Below are 21531 nucleotides of genomic sequence, written 5' to 3'. Positions count from 1 at the left end.
AGATACTTCCCCAAGGAATCAGAAGATATCAACGAGTTGCATGAATCTGAAGAATCATAGCTAAAAGCAACTTTTTACTTGTGACCCACTGGTTCATAGACTTCATTGTTATTTGTATGGGTTTGTTTGCATGTGTTCATGTTGATAAGTTTTATTCGTATAACATAGATACTAATTGAGTCTATTTATTGTGCAAGAACATCCTCGATAATCACAGCTGCTCAGACAACCTTCACAAAAATCTTAATACCTAATAATATAGTACTCTTGAAACAGGGCAGGCACTGTGCAGGTGTCCAAAAATCATAAGAGAGTAACTGATCTCTCTCTCTCTCTCTCTCTCTCTCTCTCTCACACACACACACACACACACACTTCAATTATCCTAATTCCTGCATCCAAATATTTTAATTCAACTTACTTCATTCATTTTTGGGTCATCGGGTCCTTGAGCATCTTTTGTCTGTTTAATGTTTTCTACCATTTTTCTGATAAATGCATGGCTATTATTTTCATTTTTAGACATCAATATTTCTAATATGAACCAAAGACACCTAAAAGAAAAATTCCTTATTAAATATACAACTGTCAGAAAATACAACCATATACTCTGCAAAAGTGCATGGTCATCTGTCATGGATGCTTTAGCTTAGTTTCCTGCATTGCAGAGAGTTGGACTAAATAACCCTTGAAGTACCTTCTAACTTTACAGTTCAATGATTCTCTATTCACAATGGTTAAAAATAATTAACTGATTTCTCTAGTCTGGGAAAAGAGAGAATTGAAAAAGCGATTTCCTTAACGAAACTAATACAAACTACAAATGAGCATATGAAAACAGACTGACACATACTATCAATTGTATAATGTATCTGATCTTTTTAGAAAGTCTTACTCTTTAATATCTTTCAGTTGTTCGATATCTTGAACTTTGACATAATCGGGATCATGAGCCAGAAGATGGATAGTATACGGAACAACATACTCTGGTAAAAGCGACAAGAGTTTTTCTGAAAGTGTAAAATTGAGGGGGGAAATAGTAAGGTTTGGATTGCTTCGTAATAGCGATCGAATAATATTCAATTTATATAGATTCAAATATAAATCATTTTCAATCTCATGCAAATACGTCCACAAAGACAAGTGCATATATGTGGGTGGCCAGAAGATTCCAACTTCTAGTTGAAGGCTTTAAAAAGTTGCAGCCCTAAACCTAGAAATAATTGAGAGGCAACGACATCAATATTGGGCAAAAGTCGACTTCGGTCAGAAACCTTGCTCCTGCACATACACAGCTGGAGCTTCCAGGAAATTTAAGAAGAAGAAGAAGAAGAAGAAGAAGAAGAAGAAGAAGAAGAGGAGGAGTTTGGATTTGATATCCCGCTTTATCACTACCCTAAGGAGTCTCAAAGCGGCTAACATTCTCCTTTCCCTTCCTCCCCCACAACAAACACTCTGTGAGGTGAGTGGGGCTGAGAGACTTCAAAGAAGTGTGACTAGCCCAAGGTCACCCAGTAGCTGCATGTGGAGGAGCGGGGAAGCGAACCTGGTTCCCCAGATTACGAGACTACCGCTCTTAACCACTACACCACACTGGCTCTCACTGGCTTTAAGGGCAGCCCCACATACAGCACAGCACAATAACCTAATCTAGAAATTATTAGGCCGGTACTTACCGCTAACTGCTGCATGCTGCTTCAGATATTCCCTTCTCACATTGATGTTTTTCACAAGGCACTGTCTCGCATGCGCTCTTCTCTCTTTTACGGGGTCTTTTGCACACAGTGCACATATTGCCATATACTCTAGTGGCAACCGTAGCCTGGCTAGACCTTTATGAAGTTTCTGAGCAAATGCTTGTCTAACCTGGTAACATTCATCCTGGGGGGGGAAAAAAGATGTTATACAACAATGACTTGTTCCCTATATGTTCACCTTTTCTTAGAAGTCCAACGTACTTTGCTGCAGACGTTAACACTGTAAAATTTTGACTGTGTCAAGCTATGTATAATTAGCATGCAAATGCCCAGCAATGCCCTTCTGTTTAACTTACATTAATAGCTAATGCACACAGCTGGTACTGTTCTAACGTAATGATTTCGTGATAACAAGGCTCCTGGGCTAGCTTCACAATAGCACTCGCAGCAGCTAGCCTCAGACGAGACATATCAGGTTTGCTGAAAAATAAGAAACGGAATATGAGCTAATTAGGATAATAACCATTAGATTATTGTGCAAAGGCTCTTCATGCTTGGCTCACATTCGTTTTCTCACAACCCCCATTACACGTACCCGAAAGGCAGGAAGGGTCACCTGTCAAGATCACATGATCTGTCTTCTCAGCGTGGCAGTATTCAGACAACCATAGCTCAGCTTATAAAGCAGAGACGAGCGCTGGCCTTCACATCTCACCATCAGTAGTTTATTTGGATGCCACTTTGCATGCCAAATTTGTGTCCAAAGCGGCTCACAGTGTATCAAATGAACAATAAGTACAGGTAACTCCTATCTCACTTTTATTTCACTAACGCGGTTGCAGCTTTCTGCATTTGGCCGGGAAGTAATTAATTCAATAGGAAGAGGGTGGGGTGGGCCAAAAGATGGGGCAGCGGGGGGTCTGGGCACAGAAACACCCCCACCTTCTCTTCCTTTCAAGGTGAGAGCAATGGCAAGAGCAGCACCAGCAGCCTCTGAAAGGAGCCAATCAGCAGCATGGAAAACCCAGCACAAGGAGACCCAGAGGTATAAGCGAGTTTGAGGGCTTAAGAAAAAAAAGTTTGTAGGTTTGCAGGGAGAGAACAGAAAGAGCAGCAGGAGTCTAAGAAGGAGAAGCAGCAGCAGCAGCTAGAAGAGGATTGAGAAAGGCTAAGGGGAGGAGGGCAAGTGAAGCTGCAGGGAGGGTGTGATAGGTCACTTGCCAAGACCTCAGTAAGTAAGCTTAACGACCAGATCTCAGGAGGTACAGTGAGTTATGGGGGATCGTGCGAGCTTTACACAATTTTGCTTAGGAACGTAACCCCCAAGTAAGACGTGAGCTACCTGTTTTAACAATTTTTAAATTATATATTAAAACAATTGCATAAATAAATACAACTTTAAAAAAAAGAAATACCGTATTTTTCGCCCTATAGGACGCACTTTTCCCCCTCCAAAAATGAAGGGGAAATGTGTGTGCGTCCTATGGGGCGAATGCAGGCTTTCGCTGAAGCCTGGAGAGCGAGAGGGGTCGGTGCGCACCGATCCCTCTCGCTCTCCAGGCTTCAGGAGAGCCCCAGCGCCAGCCCCACAAGGTCGGGGGACAGAGGGAGGCGGAATGCCGCCATCCCGCTGTCTCCCGAAGTGGTTTGGAGGCTGACTGCGGGGAGACCCCGCCGCCAACCCCGCAAGCTCCGGGGACAGCTGGGAGGTGCAGCGCGTCTTCCCGCTGTCTCCGGACCTGGTCTGAAGGCGGGCGGCAGGGAGAAGAGCGCTTCTCCCCACTGCCGGCCCCACAAGTACCTGGGGGGGGGGATAAAAAAAAATTCTTTATTTCCCCCCAAAAAACTTGGTGCGTCCTATGGGCCGGTGCGTCCTATGGGGCAAAAAATACGGTACAAATAAGCTAACCTAATTTAAAAGCTGAAACTAATTAAAATAATAGCAGCAGAAGAATAAAACAAAAGATTTCCATTTGAATGATCCAGATGATTCAACTGTATCCAAGAACTTGGATCCAAGACTCAGACTTTAAAGATCCAAAGGCCTCTGCATGGAGCTGTTTCACTCCTCCCTTTCCTGTGAGCCACAATTAATCCAGGAAGTCTTCAGTAAATCATAGTTTTCCATTTTTGTTTGAACCGGAAACTATGGTTGCCAAGCTCTGGGACATGCCAGGTTACTAAACCATGGTTTGACATTGGTTTAATCACGGCCCGGGTTGTTTCAAAGCTCAGACAAAACATAAAATAATGATTGGTTAGAGACTTTGGATTACCTTGTGATTTGCAGAGAAGTGAGGGGCAAAGGGGCTCTGTGCATGGTAAAAAGACCTTCTGCATATCTTAGCTTAACAAGCTGAGATATAACTGGGCCAATTTCAAACTATAAAAATTGCGACATAAACTTGTTTGCTTTCCTCTTTCCTTCCATTTTTCTTTGGTGCACAGTGTATTAGACTGCAAGTCTGTGCGCAGAGACGGTCTTATCTTCTGATTTCTCCACAATGTTTAGCAAACTTTATGTGCTTTGAAAGTGATAAATGACAACAAAAATTCCTTAAGAAGAAAGAAAAACTGGTACAGTATCTACTACAGCTTCGAGGACTTGGAATCCACAGCCACATGTGCCAAGTAAACAGAGGGCCCAGTTGGCAGTTTAAGAACATCAATTACCTGTTTAAACACTACCACCCTCCATGTTGACCACGTATGTGCAGAAGCACACAGCAGCATTCTGTTTTGCATGCGTATCACTGGATCAGAGATATAATATGCTTCCACTTTCTATGCCAGCTGAAATAAATTACCCAAAAACTAGCTTTCCATCCATTATTTATATACCTAATTTTCCCCTGTTCTGTCAGGTCTCCATCACTGTGCAATATCGTTGATAACAACCTCAGGGTAGAAGTTCCTGATTTACTGAGGTTGTTCTTCATTCCTATTAACCATCGAACCATCATCTTGATGGCCTGGATCTGAAACAAATATGACAAACAGCAGAGGCAAATTATAACAAGTACAGTAGATCAATATAATGTCTCTGTAATTACATAGCAGGACACTTTTCTAAAAATGCTGTTCATTTAAAAAAAAAAAGCTTTATAGGAAACCGCATAATCTGGTGAATAGGAACACGAACACACACACACACACACACACACACACACACATATATATATATATCCATCCCACCAAAAGCAGCTTAGAAGCTAATTCACATCAAGTTGTGGCTCTTCTCCTTTTTGAGTAAGTTGCTCCTTCCTCTCACCTTGCTGTTCCACTGACTACTGAAGATAAAGGCAAAGGTAAAAGGACCCATGACCATTAGGTCCAGTCATGACCAACTCTGGGGTTGCGGCTCTCATCTCGCTTTACTGGCCGAGGGAGCCGGTGTACAGCATGACCAAGCCGCTTCTGGCGAACCAGAGCAGCGCACGGAAACGCCGTTTACCTTACCGCCAGAGTAGTACCTATTTATCTACTTGCACTCTGACGTGCTTTCGAACTGCTAGGTTGGCAGGAGCAGGGACCGAGCAACGGGAGCTCACCCCGTCACGGGGATTCGAACCGCCTACCTTCTGATTGGCAAGACCTAGGCTCAGTGGTTTAACCCACAGCGCCACCTGCGTCCCTGACTACTGAAGATAGTAGACTATAAAGCAGTCTCCAAGTTCTAATCGGATCCAGCCAGCATGGTCAATGGATGGTGATCACTGCAGAATTTGCCTTTGTGCCTTTGCTAAGTTTGCAGGCCTTCCTGACCAAGTTGCCCTACTTCGAAGCACACACCATATTTGAAAGGTCAACCAAGAATGGCTTCTGTGGCAGTTATCTGTTCTTTACCACCCTAGTGAGTGTCTTGCTGTTGTTCTTCCAGCCATAAGAAAAAAACCTGCCCTACCAGAGAGACAGAAGTCATTAAACACAACATGTATTTAGTGACTGTGTGGTAGGCCTCGAGGAGAAGTAAAATGGTACATAGAGAATGACTGACAGGACTAAGGAAGACTTGCAAAGCCTGATAAAGTAGGAAAGACAGGGGACAAAATGCAAAGGCGAGAAAAAATGTAATGCTATATTTAATTAGGAACTGGACTTCAAGTTACTGGAGTTTCATGGATTCTTCATGGACCATAACAATTCCATGATATAAAAACCACTGTAAATCCATATTTAGGCTCTTCAGAATCAAATGAATACAAAATGGGGAAAAGAGTGGGTCTCCCACACTAAGTAGTCAATTATAATACTATTTCCCAAAGATCTGAAGAATCTGAAGAAGTGTGCATGCACACGAAAGCTCATACCAATAACAGTTGGTCTCTAAGGTGCTACTGGAAGGAATTTTTTTATTTTGTTTTGACTACGGCAGACCATCACGGCCACCTACCTGTATCCCAAAGATCTGCCACTGAGCACAGATAATGGTATACAGCACTAGGTCATGCTACTGTTAAAGCAGCAAATTTCTGAATACACTCAAGACAGGCTAGGAATGCATAGCTATTCACATAAAGATAAACCTTCAAAAGCTGCCATTTAGGTGGGTTTGTAGTGTCAATTGCTCTCACATAGTAACCTTTTTTTTCTAAACAGAGGACAACTAGCATCCTTTGTATAAGGTGAAGCCAAAGATTAAGACCACCACTACTGAGAAAGTAGTTATACTTGTATCTGATTAGAAGCTTTAAAGCCTTGGCTATCTAACTGTAAAATGTATGGTGTCCACAATTTAATAAATAACGACATCCATTTTAACAAATAATACTGAATGGAAGCCGCATAAGCGCAATATGATCATGTTATTTACTGATAGTTCATAAATAAATTAAAAGATGTTTCTACCATGTACCATCTTAAAGAGTCTCACAAAAAGCTACTTTAAGAAGGGTGGGAGATCAGACAGAGAAAGGAACAAATTAGCTGAAAGTAAAAGTAAAAGTAGTTGTTTGGACTGATTTGGACTGATTGGGACATAAATGCAGCAGCAAGAAAATGATTAGAATCCCCCTTCGGATCTTGAAATATGGGTCCCCCCAACAAAATTTAAAATTCGGCTTTGTAATTCGGAATTTATGTGATATGATTTAATTTGATGTGATTGGCCAGTTAATAAAAATTATTTAAAAAAAAAGAAAAAAGAAAGTAAAAGTAGCACTGTAGACAAATAAAAAAAAATGTGATAGGAAGATAATTATGTAAATACAAGTATTTAAGTGACTCACCTTTGCAAGTGTCTCAGGAGAAACCTCTTCATCTGGCACCCAGAGCTTAGTTGTCTTTTTACCTGGCATCTGAATAAAATTATATAATTTTGTTTCATATACAATAGTCAGAGAAGACCACTGTTTTTTTCCTACTTCATCTTAATATACAGCTTCTGTATAGATATATATTATATTATTCTTGTGAACCAAACCAGGAATACAGGACTGGGTGCCTATGCATACACCAATTTAACCATGTAAGCTAAATGGATTTTTCTTTTACCAACAAAAATCACATACTCGGAAGGCATGGATTATAGTGGTAGCAACGCTAAACCATTGCTTGTTTTAGCCATGGTATGTTGAGTAGGTTAGGATCCTGCACACCTAATGCTGGCTTGTTTTCTCTTGTGGAAAAAATGCTGTATATATGTTCATGCTTGCAAGGAAAAACATGCTCTGTGACCCCTGAGAGCTAAACAAAACTTGACTTAGCATTGTGTCAAATGCAGTGTTTGCGACACTTTATAAAAGTTGAAATCCAGGATTATAATTCGGAGATATGCATGCTTTGAATTTATGAACACTGTAATAACTCAAGAGAATCCATGTACCTGTTTGTGATAGCAGAGAACCTGGTTGTGTGTATTTTAATAAAAAGGGGGAAGGGAGGGATGAAAAAGAGATGATGGGGAATTTTTTCAAGGATTTACTGCTTTGAATTAATATTAGGTTAAGGTAATTTGGTTACTAACCCAGGGAGGCTTATTTGACACAGTCTGAAAAATATATTTATGCTTTTCGCTCCTGTGTGAAGAAAAGGTTTATGCAGACATTATTTTAAGTAGTACTTTATTTTTCCTGTTTCTGAATTTCTTGCTGTAAAAAAATAGAGTAAAAAAAAAGTCCTTACCCTGTCATTCATTAACAAGTCTTTAACAATAAAGGTGGCCACCAAGGACTTTAATGGGGCAGCAAACTGATCAGGGGCCAACAAGGCTATGTGGCCAATGGAAACCAGAGGTGTAATCAGATGTTCAAGGTTGGTTGGATCCAGACTCTTATGCAGTGGCTAAAAAATAAATACAGCCATTAAGTATTAATAAATATTAATGAGAGTAAACTTAATTGACATGCCCTTAATTAGCAGTCTGTTGAACTAAGTTAAAGATAATCACTTTTGTTCAGAACACAGAAACATAGGAAACTGCCTTATATTGAGTCAGATCTTTGGTCCATCTAGTTCAGTTCATCCGAACCCAGAATGGTCTCCATGCAAGCAAGATGTTCTACCAGGGAGTTATAGCTCTTCCCCAAACAAACAGAACAAGGAATGGAACCAAATGTTCTTCAAGAAGCACATTTTAACTCCACTCATAACTGCAATATTTTCGGTATCAAGCATTTAGTTATGGCAGTTTCCCAGAAAAAATACAAATGCGCTATAAAATTCCCCTCCCCCCACCAAGAAACCCCCCCAATTACCTCAAATATCTGTGCAAATTGTGTTTCTTTACTGGAAAATATTGCATGGATGCAGTGAATAGCATACTTGGCCTGGCGAGGCGGTCCTTTCTTAGCTTTATGATGCAAAACTGGAAGCAAAGCACTAAAAGTAAAAAGTTTTTTTTTATTAATGTATATCTGCCACATTTCTTTTGTTTGCTTTAAATAGATATAAATGTAGCAGTCAAAATGTTTCTTCTTTTTTTTCTTTCTTTCAAAGTGGAGGGGGAGAAACACGAAAGCTATATTCAAGTGCTTAATTTTTCTTCCACAGTAGTCTAGAAAAAAAACAACAGGTCTTCCCTGAATGCAGAGAGCAAACCCACCAAGCCAAAATCCATAGGATTTGAAAGTCTGTGGTTATCATTTTGAATATCCGTGGCTGTATTTCCAGTCTCTCAGGATAATTGGTGCACCAAAATATCTGCCTCGTTTGTCTTAAAATCTATGACTTTCCTTTCTAAAATATTTTTTGTTTTTTTACTTTAAGCAATATGAGGAGCATTTCTCTCAGCACTATGCTAAGGAAAGCCAAACAGTGCAGGCCTCAAGTTGACTGTGAAAAATAAAAGTCAACCAATTTCGACAGAAATACATCATCTCCAGCTGTGTCCTGGCAACTATCATCAGCAGAGCTTGCTTTGTTTTAACATAATGGCCTGGTTCTCAGATAAAATTAAACCACAGTAACATAAACTATGTTTTAACATGAATGAGAAGCATGTTGTTGTGCCCTGCTCAAAAAGTCCACACTTGGCTTCTTTCCTGCTCCACTCCTGCCACGTTAGGCAGGAAACAAGCCCATCTGATTTGTCATTTATATGCGAACCCAGGCTCATACTTTGTTTCTCTTCAAACAAACTACAATTACAAGCCAAGGTTTGCTCCTTGCTTACTGTTTATGAATTTTTTGGGAGAGAAATAAACCACGATCCCAGATTCATAGATAACACAAGCCAGACTTTGGCTTGTTTCTGTTCCAGGGTGGTGAAAGCAACAGGTGCAAGCCGACGTCATCAAAATTAAGTGTTTCATTACTGACTTCCCTAAGAGCTAAATTCTGCCCAAGAATTCTAAAACTGTAATTTAATATGGACAGCCTAAAGGTACTGTATTTAACTCACGATCTGATGTGTGGGAAATCCTCTTCAATTTTGCCTCCCGTGTTCTTGAAAATTTGCAGTGCCGCTTCAGCCACCTTTTCATCATCCATTTTCAGGCAAGCCAGGAGGGATTCAAAAGTTTCAGCTGAATGGAATGAGATAGGGTGTGTAAACGAAAGCACCTGCAAAGTAAGCAATATGGTTCTTTTAAAGTTTATTCTCACAACACTCCATACAAACCGAACCATTATATGACTATATTTACTCAGCTCAATTATTAAGTAATCTTTTATATACCAGGAGAAATCAACAGCAAAAAAATACATCCACTAAATGCCTAGTTGTAGCCAGTGACAACGCTCCAAATAATATAACAGCAGCTCTCAACTATAAAATTAAAATGCACAGGGAACATATGGCAAGACAGACTAACACAGCACTCATTCTCTCCATTTATCATCAATAATATGATCTGGCTATGCAGCAGCTGCACCCTAAATAAGACACACATACCCAGCTTACATAATACTCACAAGTTTGTCTCATGCTTTAGACCAGGCATGTCCAACAGGTAGATTGTGATCTCCCAGTAGATCACTGGACGTCTGCGGTAGATAACTAGCAGATCATTGGCTCCCCCCAAAGAACTGTGGCTCCCCTAAAAAAAGCTCAACATTTTACCTCCTCCCTGAAAAAACCTCAACAACTTTGACCCGAACCCCCCCAAAGGGGGTAGATCACTGCCAGTTTTTAACTCTCTGAGTAGATCGCAGCCTCTTGGGAGATGGCCACCCCTGCTTTAGACCATCCCAACCACAGCTTCCATTTTTCCAGTAATGCTTCTCACTAACTACAAGAGGAGCTCTTTACCTTAAGCAATTCAAGACCTGCCCTGATTGCTTGATCAGTCGGTACACCTTCATCCTCGTCATCTGCTGTCCCATCTATAGATTTGTTCACTTGTTTAATTAGGGCACTAACGAAGGACAAGATCAAAGTTAATCACCAGTAGATAATTTTATACTTGCTGAGCTATAGCTAGTGCTATTTGCATTACTAGTACCAAAACATCCTTTCTGATTCCTTGTTAAAGTTGCATGACATATTAAGATAGACATTTTCCTTCCTTAGCAAGTAAATAACTATACATTCTTTAAAAGCTTTGATTAAATCTCAACTGACAGTACTGATTGTGATGTACAACTATGAATAACCCATAGTCGCCTTTGTAAAAGTAAAGGACCGTCCTTTACCTTACCATGAATAATACTTTCTATTACCTTTATGTTTTTTATAGCTAAGCAAACATCCTAAATGGAAAGCCAGAACACTGAATTAATGGTAATTTAAAGTGATTTTTAAAAATTATTTTAGGTGATGTCCATTATGTTGATCATAAACATTGTTATAAATGCCCAAAGGTCAGGACTTCAGCTATTGCTGTTTTTACCAGTTACAACTACTGATGAACCCAACACCTTACCCCTTTTGGAAGTGACAAATTTGGGAGAACCATTTTGTTGATTTCATGGGTGGAGCAGCTGTACCTATTGATTGTTTTTTGTAAGGGAACATGCTTACTTTAAGGGACGTGGGTGGCGCTGTGGGTTAAACACAGAGCCTAGGACTTGCCGATCAGAAGATCAGCGGTTTGAATCCCTGCAACGGGGTGAGCTCCCATTGCTCGGTCCCCGCACCTGCCAACCTAGCAGTTCGAAAGCACATCAAAGTGCAAGTAGATAAATAGGTACCGCTCCGGCGGGAAGGTAAACGACATTTCCGTGCGCTGCTCTGGTTTGCCAGAGGCGGCTTAGTCATGCTGGCCATATGACCCGGAAGCTGTATGCCGGCTCCCTCGGCCAATAAAGCAAGATGAGTGCCGCAACCCCAGAGTCGGTCACGACTGGTCCTAATGGTCAGGGGTCCCTTTACCCCTTTACCTTTACCTTATGCTTACTTTAAAAAAACAAATCTTACCTGTAATGTTGTGACAATTCACTGACACCAAAAGAGGACTTTTCTGGGTAGTTGTGATTCCCCACCTGCTCTGTATAGCTCTTGAATAATGCCACACACAAAGTACGTAGCATAATTTCAGCAGCCTTCGGGGTGGGAAAACTGTGGCTGCCCAGAAGAGCTCCTCTCTTGCTGCTACTGCTAATCACAATGACTGCAAAACCCTTTCTTACCTAGTGCAAAAAATTAAAATTCTAAAACAATGAATCTGTTGCCACCATAAGCAACTCCCTGCCCCAACACATTGCTAATATGTTTGGCCTCCACCCCTGAAATTTTTCCCTATTCAGAGGACTTACTTCATTTTTCCTTATGAAAAGTGGTAAAAATGTAATTTCTGCAATTTTCTTTGTTTCAGCTTTATAGTTATTACTATTTATAATATCATCATCAAGAGAGGAATAAAGTAATTTTTCTCATCAATAATAAACCTGTCTGTGCAATACCTCCTGCCAGTTTTATTGAATTTTACTACTAAATTAAGTGAAAAGAGGTACCTGATAGATTCTGTATCAATGTGCACAGGGGCTATCCTCTCCAGCAGGAACTTTATCATTTCCAGAAATGGGTTTGTAGGTTGCTTGGGATTTCCTAGCTTCTTTGTAATTTCTCGCTGCAATATTCAATGTTAGCCAACAGTTAATTGACAGACAAGACAATTCAATAACCAAAAAGTTATGCTTTAATACCTATTCTTACCACGCATCCTTCAGCTTGTTTGCATGAACATGTTGGGCTAACAAGTGTTTCCAACTGGTGCTTAATTTTGTCATCATCTTCAAGAACTTGCGTGAATTTCTTCATGAAATCTTGTGCTTTGCCAGGATCTGGCAAGTTTCCTTTAAGGAAGTGAAATTTGTTTAGGTTCAATGGGACTTTTATATCACTTAATAGAAAAAAAAATTAAGAAGCCTAATACTTACAAACAAACAAAAACTCCACCCCAAAACCAGTTGTAGTTAGCTTCTACTGTGGCTGGCAAGCTTCAGCGATGGGCCACTTTGAAGCTCTTAAGACTGTGGCAAACATAGTAAAGGACCCCTGACCATTAGCTCCAGTCGTGACCGACTCTGGGGTTGCGGCGCTCATCTCGCTTTATTGGCCGAGGGAGCCGGTGTATAGCTTCCGGGTCACGTGGCCAGCATGACTAAGCCGCTTCTGGCAAACCAGAGCAGCACACGGAAATGCCGTTTACCTTCCTGCCAGAGCGGACCTATTTATCTACTTGCACTTTGACGTGCTTTCGAACTGCTAGGTTGGCAGGAGCAGGGACCGAGCAATGGGAGCTCACCCTGTCGCGGGGATTCGAACCACCAACCTTCTGATCGACAAGTCCTAGGCTCTGTGGTTTAACTCACAGCACCACCCACATCTGACAGAACATATTACAGTGGTACCTCCGGTTACAAACTTAATCTGTTCCAGGCCCTCCGGCTGCGCGCATGCTTCTGGCGTGTGATTTTCGCTTGCATCCCGGGACAAAGTTCGATACCAGGACAGCTACTTCCAGGTTAGCTGAGCTTGTAACCCACCAATGTTCACAAGGAGGACGGTTCGCAACCAGACGTATTACTGTAGTTAGATACCGCCCAGTGAAAAAATATTCCCCCACTACTCCTCAGTTCTAAATTTCAAACCACTAACTGTACTGATGATATATGTGCTTATGCTAACAATATTCTTCACACAACTTGTTCTGGGTGGGGCATTTCAGACCTCAGTGTCTTAATACTCTCTCCAAATTAGAAAGTACTTCAATCAATAGTTGAACAAAAAATTAGCAAGGGAACAGTGTTAAAGTATTAAAGCTTTAAAACATTTTTAAAAACTTACTTGTTATTACCATCACTTTTGAAAATATAGCTTTACTACTGGCATCTGTCTGGAAATTAAATGAGAAAGCACTTTTGAATGTCAAGACTTTGCATTGTGAACTCACACAGCATCAGGTGTAAAGCTGCACCATCATTTCAGAAATAGATAACATCATTTTTATACATCATACTTATATAGAAGTTGAATACAATATAAAGCTGGATTTCAACACAGAGAATAAGGTAATTGTCCACCGCTGCTCTTAAAACCATGATGGGTATATAGAGATATATATATATGCTACATTCCTAAGCATATTTACTCACAATCGGTTTACATTTTGACAAGCAGGTTTATGCTGTTGGAAATCATCAGGAAAAAAATTAAGGACCAAGGAAAAGACCAAGCAAGCCTAATAATAACCCCAAAATGTGGGTTTCTGCAGTAGCCACCTAACAAAGACCATAATCTACTCTATTTTTTACCAGTGTATTTCTTTTTATAACAGCAGGCAAAAGCATCTGTAGTGTTTCTTTAAACCATATTCAGGTTGCTGCCTTTAAAAGTATATTTGTCACCTAACCATAATATAAATAGTAGCAACAGATACAGTGTTGCCAATTTGAAAAATTACACGAAAAAGTTAATGCAAAAAAAATAATAATACTAAGAACCAGCCCTCTTTGAATAACTAAATTCCATTTAGCATTCTCCAAGCTGGTACTCTGTGGACTACAGTTCCCATCATCTGACCATTGGCCATGCTGGCTTGGGCTGGTGGGAATTATAGTTCAAAATATAGAGGGCACCAGGTTTGAGAAGGCAGCAATATGAACGTTCCATTTTATCTTATATTAAAAAGATGTTTTACATCATCAATGATACTCGTGACTGTGTTATTTCATTTCATTAATTCAGTGTGCAATAAACTGTTGCTGTTTTTCTAATAAAATACCATCATAATCCAAGAATGTTCTCATTTTTACATTGTCAACACATGAACTCCCTACTAATTTTATAAACAACTGCCTATAAACAGGGAACTATGAACACCTGTCAGAAAGGGGCAATCTAGTTATAATGGGAAAAGGAGGACTCCTTTATTTTAAAAAAATATTACTGAAAAATTACTTATTTTTAAAAAGGAATAAAATGCCAGCATGTAGTAATAAATATAATATTAGCTTATTTGATTGAAACCAGATAGCTGTCAGAAATGATTTCATTTGCCATATCCCGATCTCACTTCATGAAAAATTTCTCAAAATGTTTTTTTTTTTTTTAAAGCCATCAAGAAATTCAACAACTCAGTTTTGACTTTTGAGTCAACTGGAAAAGAATGGAGAGGCAATGTTTCTAATGGCAACCGCTAAAAGTTCTGAAGTACAGTCTAGCCTACAGAACAACTCAAACAATTCAGACCCATCATTAAGCGGGAATGAAATCCAATACTGGTGCTGAAGTCTGTCAGGTTCTTGCTGCAAAGATTTCCAGAGGATTAAGCACAAACGAAGCAATTTATTTGAATCAAGCTTTTCTACTCCTTATCGGAAAAGCCAGGCAGCATAAGTCACTGATTACCTGTCAGAATTCTGCGTAATCTGCTTTAAAGACCCTTTCACAGATCACAGATTTAGATATACAATCCCATGGAAAACATGCTCCTTCCGAGTTGCCATTACTACCACAATTTTGCTGCTTAATAGACTGAAGAACACCATTTCTTTAAAAAAAGCTTTGATAGTTACTCTAGTATGGGGAGCTATAGAGGGACAACAGAAATTTGAAATTATTCCACATATTACTTTCTTAATCTTAAGGAAGAATGTTTCAGGATGAGGGGAAAAACAATAATGGCTCCATAGCAACACATACAATTCTGAGGCAAGGGATGCATTCCAACACGTCCGTCAAATTTTGACGCGCAAATGTCTTGTCCATATCCATGCATCACTCCATGCCCTAAATAGCAGAGCTACATTTTGCTATCACTTTTGCTATTTTGAACACAACAGCTCCACTTGGGAAGAAGAAAAGCTGACAGCAAGTCTAGGGCCAATGGTTCTTCTTCAATTCAGGCTACCACCTCACACAAGGATGAACTATACTAACCAATGGTTATGTTCATCCTAGCCTAAGAGCAGTTTAATTTCCAACTGAGCCTTGAAGGAAAGCAAAGTCTTAACTGCTAAAACAGTTCTCTTTTTAATTCACTACAAGCTCTCCAAGAGCCATTTAAATGTCTTTTCAAGCAAACAAAAATTCTCATGAAGAGCCATACTGACCCAGACAAGAGGTCCACCACCATCCTGTTTCCCAAGGGAACAAGCCCAACACTTCTGGTTGTCAACCATCTAAGACAAAGTCATCACCAAAATCTTGCAGCAGCAGCAGCAAACCCCATTAATCATACGCTGTGTAAAATACAACCCCTCGTTTTAATGTTGAGAGGGGTGAAGAAATCTCTCCCTTTTTTATAAGTTTCTATCACATCCTCCTTACTTGTCTTTCATATAAAAAGCCCTAAGAAGCCGTTTTTAAAAACCCTTTTCCTAACAACCACATCTCCTCCTCCCATTATTCCCTAAGCCTCTTTGGATGTCTTGGGCTGTTAAGCCTCATCTCGAGGTCTGTAAACTCTCGTTTGCCAAAGTAAGCATGTTTCAACCTTAGAGGTACAGAAACATTCTTTCCAAAGCTTCCAGATTAATATACAGACAAGTAAATCCAGATGTACACCGAAAGCTTGTTAAGAAAAGGAAATCAGTAGTTTAAGGAACAGCTCTGATCTTAAAGGTGGAGGGAGATTCAAAAGATCTTCTGCAAACCTCCCCTCTTCCCACTTAAGATCAGAATGAAAGGGAATTGTTACAGGTGGGTGGAGCCACTCATTTGTGAAATCTGGCCCACTAGGCAGATCCTGATCATGATCTGTCCTGTAGAGGAAAATGATTACCTTCCCCTGAAATAAGTCATACTGAAAGTAGAATTAGTGAAATCCATGGACTGAAGTTAGTTAAATCTATTGATTTTGATAGGTCTACTCCAAGTATGATTTAGTTTGACACCTTATGGTTGTCCTGGATTGTAAGAAAGATGTCTTTACCACAGAGCCAATATTAATAGGGATATTTACTGCACATTCATTCACTCACTTCATTGTTATCCTGCCTTTCCTGCAAGGAACACATACATGGTTCTCATCCACTCGGCCTATTTTATCCTCAGGGTAGACTGAGAGGCAATGAATTGGCCCAAGGTCATTCAGTGAACTTCATTGCTGAGCAGTGATCTGAGCATGGATTTCCCTGGTCCAGTTCAATAGTCAACTGACAGTCCTTTTATTTTTATTATTGTTATGAAATAATAAAACTTAGTAAACACAATTAAATAAATGTTTTTAATGCTCTTATTTTCTAAAACACCCTAATCTCTCACATATTTAATAACATGTTAAAAGGACGATATACAATATCTTTATTGTCATTGTCCCATACAATGAAATAGACAATGGCTAAATGGGATAATTGCTGCCTTAAGAGTCTTCATAATTTCTACTTTCCTTTTGCTTATTTGATGCTTCTTAAAAGGGATAGCAGTTTCACAACCGCGGTTGAATACTGAGCTTTCTACAAGAATTAGCATGAACTAAGTATTTTGTAGTATGCACAAAAGTTAAAAACGAAATAAACTTACTTTGGGTTGCTTGATTAAGTCAACCATATCCTTTACTTGGTGCCGCAGTAGATTTTGGCATTTCCACATTTCATTTAGTGCCCTGATAGTTAAAATATAAAGAAACAAATAACTGATACAGTACTCATAACTGCAACTTCCTAAACTGTTAGCACTATGAATAGGGAGAAACTTCCAGTTAACAATTCACCTGGCTATAAGCCTTTAAGGCCTACTCTTCTGCTGAAGAACTATCAATATTTTGTTCTTGCCTTTAATGCCGTTAGCAAAATTTATATTATTCGGATTCATTTATTTGGGGCTTTTTTACATCCCTTATTGTCTGCATGCATTTCCTTTGGCAATGTTTGTGTTCCCTTTTTTCCTCTCACTTGGATGACACTTCCATTTTTTTATCTCTAATAACTTCCTTAACTCTGTTCATTACCCATGATTGTATCCTCTCACAGCTTTCCTTATACATTCTTGTAGAGCTTCTATTACTGCAGTTTTGAATACCATCCAAGCATTCTGGAAAGATTGGTCCCTATTGACTTCCTCTTTCAACTTGCTTTTTATCAATCCATTCCCTTCAATTATTTAAATACTTTGGGTGATATTCAGTGAAGCTGTACTCAGAGCAGACCATTACGATTTAGTCATATTCATTCACCCACATGAGCTTACTCTGGGGAAAAGTTAGTTGACTACCACCCACTAAAAGCAAGATACCAGCTAGGGAGGCAGTTTGAAGTTTGGACATGTGATTTTCTTCCTTCCTATTTTACCCTAACAACAACCCTGTGAGGTAGGTTAGGCTGTGAGAGACTAGGACAAGCCAAGTGAGTTTCTTGCTAAGAAGGGATTTGAAACCTGGTCTCCCAGGTCCTAATCCAACACTTTAACCACTATACCGCACTAGTTCTCGTGTCAGAGATCATTGGAAAGGGACTGAAAATAAAACTGCCAATATCAGTGCCATTATACAAATGTATCTGTGTTTATACACAAATTCTGATACAGAGAAGCAGCTAAAACTTTGCACATAGTGCTAGTTCGGATTATCCTATAATTTCTATCACTATTGTTTTCTAAGTGAATTGTACCCAAAGATGCTAATACCTATTAGACAATAATTAATGACACCCATCATGAAATAGTGGGTATGTGGGGCAGACTAGAACCAAATTCATTTTAGCCTTGCCAATTTGTCTCCAAATATAGAACGAAATAAACCAGTTTCAACTCTGTTCCACCCATAATATATTTGCAATATACTTTGAGGAAGAACCAAACAGCCTGAGAAAACTGTAATTCACAATCAAAGTAAACGGTCAAAAAATATGAAATATGTAGCAAGGTCTCTTTCCCATTTTCTCTTCTTTCATGTTCAAGGATGGATTTTGATAGAAATCTTAACCTACTAAATACTGAGCACAGTCTGTATCCAGATATTATCCAAGCAAAAATTCTGTCACACTAAGATTATTAGCTATATTAGTATTGCAAACATCGTTATTAGTTCCAAATTTGTCATGTAAAACGTACTTAACAGCATTTGAATCCAGGGTGGCGTAAAGGTAGTATAAACATTTCATTCTTTCATTTGTTTCCAAATTGTGAGGGACCATATACTGAGCAAAGATGCGTTCCACCAGCAGTCTAAAGAGAGATAGTCAATAATAAGTCTATGTTATATGAAACAAGACTGAAGTTACTAAAGCAAATTTCTAAATTTCCACTATGATTAAGTGCACATAAAAACTAAATCAATACCAAACTGATCTAAGTAAGTCAAATTTAACAAATAAAATTAGTAATGAAATGGTACAAACAGAATGCTACTTATTTAAAATATTTATAAGATCTATAGAAATACACAATGGTTTGGTTCAGATGTAAATAGCAACTATTGTTTTTGCCAGGTGAACAAGCTTCTAGAAGATTTGAGGCTTACTCCCAGATAATTGTTTATAAGATTGCAGTCCTAGTCTGTCATGCTCTGCTCTCCCTTCTCCTTTTTGAAGTACCATATGTGTTTATCAAAAGCTATCTTTTTTAAACCAATCACAGTTCCCCATGATGCCTGAACTGGAAAAACTGTGCCTTACTTAAACTTTGTTGAGAACAAACCAGGTTAAAACCATGATTTCAGATCCTATCTTGCTCCCACTAACCACATTATGAAACATAAGACCTCAACTTTAGAAAAAAAGGGCAGACCAAGATTTGTTTTAAAATAGTGTCTTTCAATATCCTCCTCAGAGGAGCCTGCAAGAAGTCTCTAGGCTTAAGCAAGTTAATTCACATAGCTGGAAATCATGGTTTTCCATATAAGAACCCTATGGCTTAGTTTAGATATAAGTTTCATTTGATCAAACTATGTAGGCCAAGTATGAATATCACACCTATTTCTATGAATGCGAAAGAGTTATGGCCAGAGAATTCAGTACACTTAACATTCCAAGTTCCAAAAGCAGTGCAGACTTTGGAATTGCTGTTTGAATGCCCTCCTAGACTCAATGAGCTGTGTTCTTTTCTGACTTTATTGCTATTGGTCAGCAGGCATACTCACACAAGGCAAAAGGATGAATACTTCCTAATCTATATATTCAGGTTAACCTACCGATCATCAATACTGTTTTGATAATATATATGCAGCAGCTTGTCCTTTATCCAGGCAATTTGTTTTGAAGCTTCTTTTCCAGCTTCTGACTGCAAGGAGTACTTCTTGTATATCTGTGCAAGTCCCATCATTGCTTCTTTTCTCACTCTCCACTAAAACAACAACATATCTCAAACATCAAAATATGCCTTTGTTTCTAAATATATTTTCATACACGTTTCAAAATTCTGGACTGTTGCAATGTGCTTTATGTGTTGCTGCCCTTCAAAACAATCTGGAAACTATAATTGCTAAGTCCTTCTCTGTAGTGGCACCCTGACTTTGGAATGTCTTCCTCCAAAAAGTACATCTGATGCCAACTCTATTGTTATTCTGGTGCCAGCTACAACCCATGTGTTTGCCCCCAGGCCTTTATGAGTGGTTAGGTGCTGCTTCAATGACTTTGTAATGATTATGCTGATTTATTCATTCTTGCTGTTAACTGTTTTATATATATATACCAACAGCCAAAAATAATAATACACAGTTCAATAAAGCTTGTTCCCTATACTTTTGCTCTTCATGCACTAAGATTAAGTAAGTAGCTACATTGCTTTTTTGTAAGATGTGCTACAGAAATTTGAACAAATTATAATCTGACATTTGAACAAATTATAAATTCAACTAACCCACTAAACCTAATAATCATAATAATCATACATTGGGTTGTTTAAAGTACTATGGCTAAGGCAGAACAAAATAATTACAAAGACTTCTTTACACATTACAAAATCCTGAAGGCACTTCTGTGTGGATCATAAAATGGAATCAGTTGCACACAAAACTTTCACTGTATTCACAACAAGTTCACTGTTTTTTTACTCTCATATTTATACAATCTCATAATGGAAATGCAAAAATATGTGCTGGTAAGGCAGATAATCACAGTATGCAAATATGCAATTAGTCAATTCTTGCGAGAAATCTTAATGGAAAGGAATTTTTAACATGCTTGAATTAGTTGCCTACTCTTGGACTAACAATGACTCCAAGTAATTGACCTACATATACAATGACTTACCCGTTTGTCAAGCGTTCGCTCTCTCACAAAGTTAAGAAGATGATCATTGACGAGCAAAAGATCTTTCTTAGCAGCAGTAACTATTGATACAATAACATCATGCCTGATAGCTTCTTCAGGGTCATGAGACCTCACTTTAAGGTATTCTGTACAAAAAAAGACACCCTAATTAATATATCGAGTATCCTAAAACGGCGTAGACTGATGCTGACACACTAGTCCCGAGAATGAAGGGCAAAAGCTTGCATAATGGGAGACACTACAACTACAATTTAATATTTTCCTCTTAATAAACTCGCTGTCCGTTATTATCTGATAAGTTTGGAACAAAAGACTTTAATTCATGAAAATAGCTAATTTAATCACTATGGTGTTATATTTGCTTGTCCACTAACAGTTGTAGAATAAGATGCTGGCTACAGGACTTATCAGAAGCATTTAATTGTTTTTAAAGGCTTTTATTTTAATGGTATTATTTTATCACAGCTGTGTTTGCTGCCCTGGGCTCATTTGGAAGGGTGGGATGTTAATTTAATAAATAGGTTCTTCATGGGAAGGCTGCTTTAGACTAGTTATCTTCAACTTTTTCAGTCCCAGAACCTACTTTTGACCCAAACATGAATTTGGGGACCCATTTCTTAATCTTTTACTATATATTTGTATAGTGGTAGTTTCCCTGCTGTGACCAACTAGTGCCTTAGAAAAATATATCTGTATTAGTCAGATTAGGCCACAGGTGAGTGTGAAGGCTTGCTTCCCTACCAGGAGTAAATATCAAAAACCAGGCGCTTTGTAAAACCAGGCGCACTATAAAAACAGTGCT

General features: G+C 39.0%; 1 protein-coding gene across 1 annotated transcript in view; it reads right to left on the bottom strand.

Moving 5' to 3' along the window:
- PDS5B (PDS5 cohesin associated factor B) overlaps positions 1-21531 on the bottom strand; it is a 73547-nt gene that overhangs the window by 10604 nt on the left and 41412 nt on the right. The window contains exons 11-27 of the mRNA XM_082221542.1: positions 20709-20854; positions 19649-19800; positions 18571-18684; positions 17044-17125; positions 13366-13414; positions 12232-12371; positions 12030-12145; positions 10387-10492; positions 9538-9698; positions 8393-8516; positions 7821-7979; positions 6926-6994; positions 4539-4675; positions 2054-2177; positions 1677-1881; positions 896-1010; positions 422-554 (exon numbers count right to left, since the gene is read on the bottom strand). Coding sequence (XP_082077668.1) covers positions 422-554; positions 896-1010; positions 1677-1881; positions 2054-2177; positions 4539-4675; positions 6926-6994; positions 7821-7979; positions 8393-8516; positions 9538-9698; positions 10387-10492; positions 12030-12145; positions 12232-12371; positions 13366-13414; positions 17044-17125; positions 18571-18684; positions 19649-19800; positions 20709-20854 — 2132 coding nt within the window. The remainder of the gene's footprint in view (positions 1-421; positions 555-895; positions 1011-1676; positions 1882-2053; positions 2178-4538; positions 4676-6925; positions 6995-7820; positions 7980-8392; positions 8517-9537; positions 9699-10386; positions 10493-12029; positions 12146-12231; positions 12372-13365; positions 13415-17043; positions 17126-18570; positions 18685-19648; positions 19801-20708; positions 20855-21531) is intronic.

The sequence above is a fragment of the Podarcis vaucheri genome (genome assembly GCF_965113315.1).
Source record: "Podarcis vaucheri genome assembly, chromosome: 4".
Classification (NCBI taxonomy): Eukaryota; Metazoa; Chordata; class Lepidosauria; order Squamata; family Lacertidae; genus Podarcis; species Podarcis vaucheri.
This window is presented reverse-complemented; position numbering and strand designations above follow the sequence as displayed.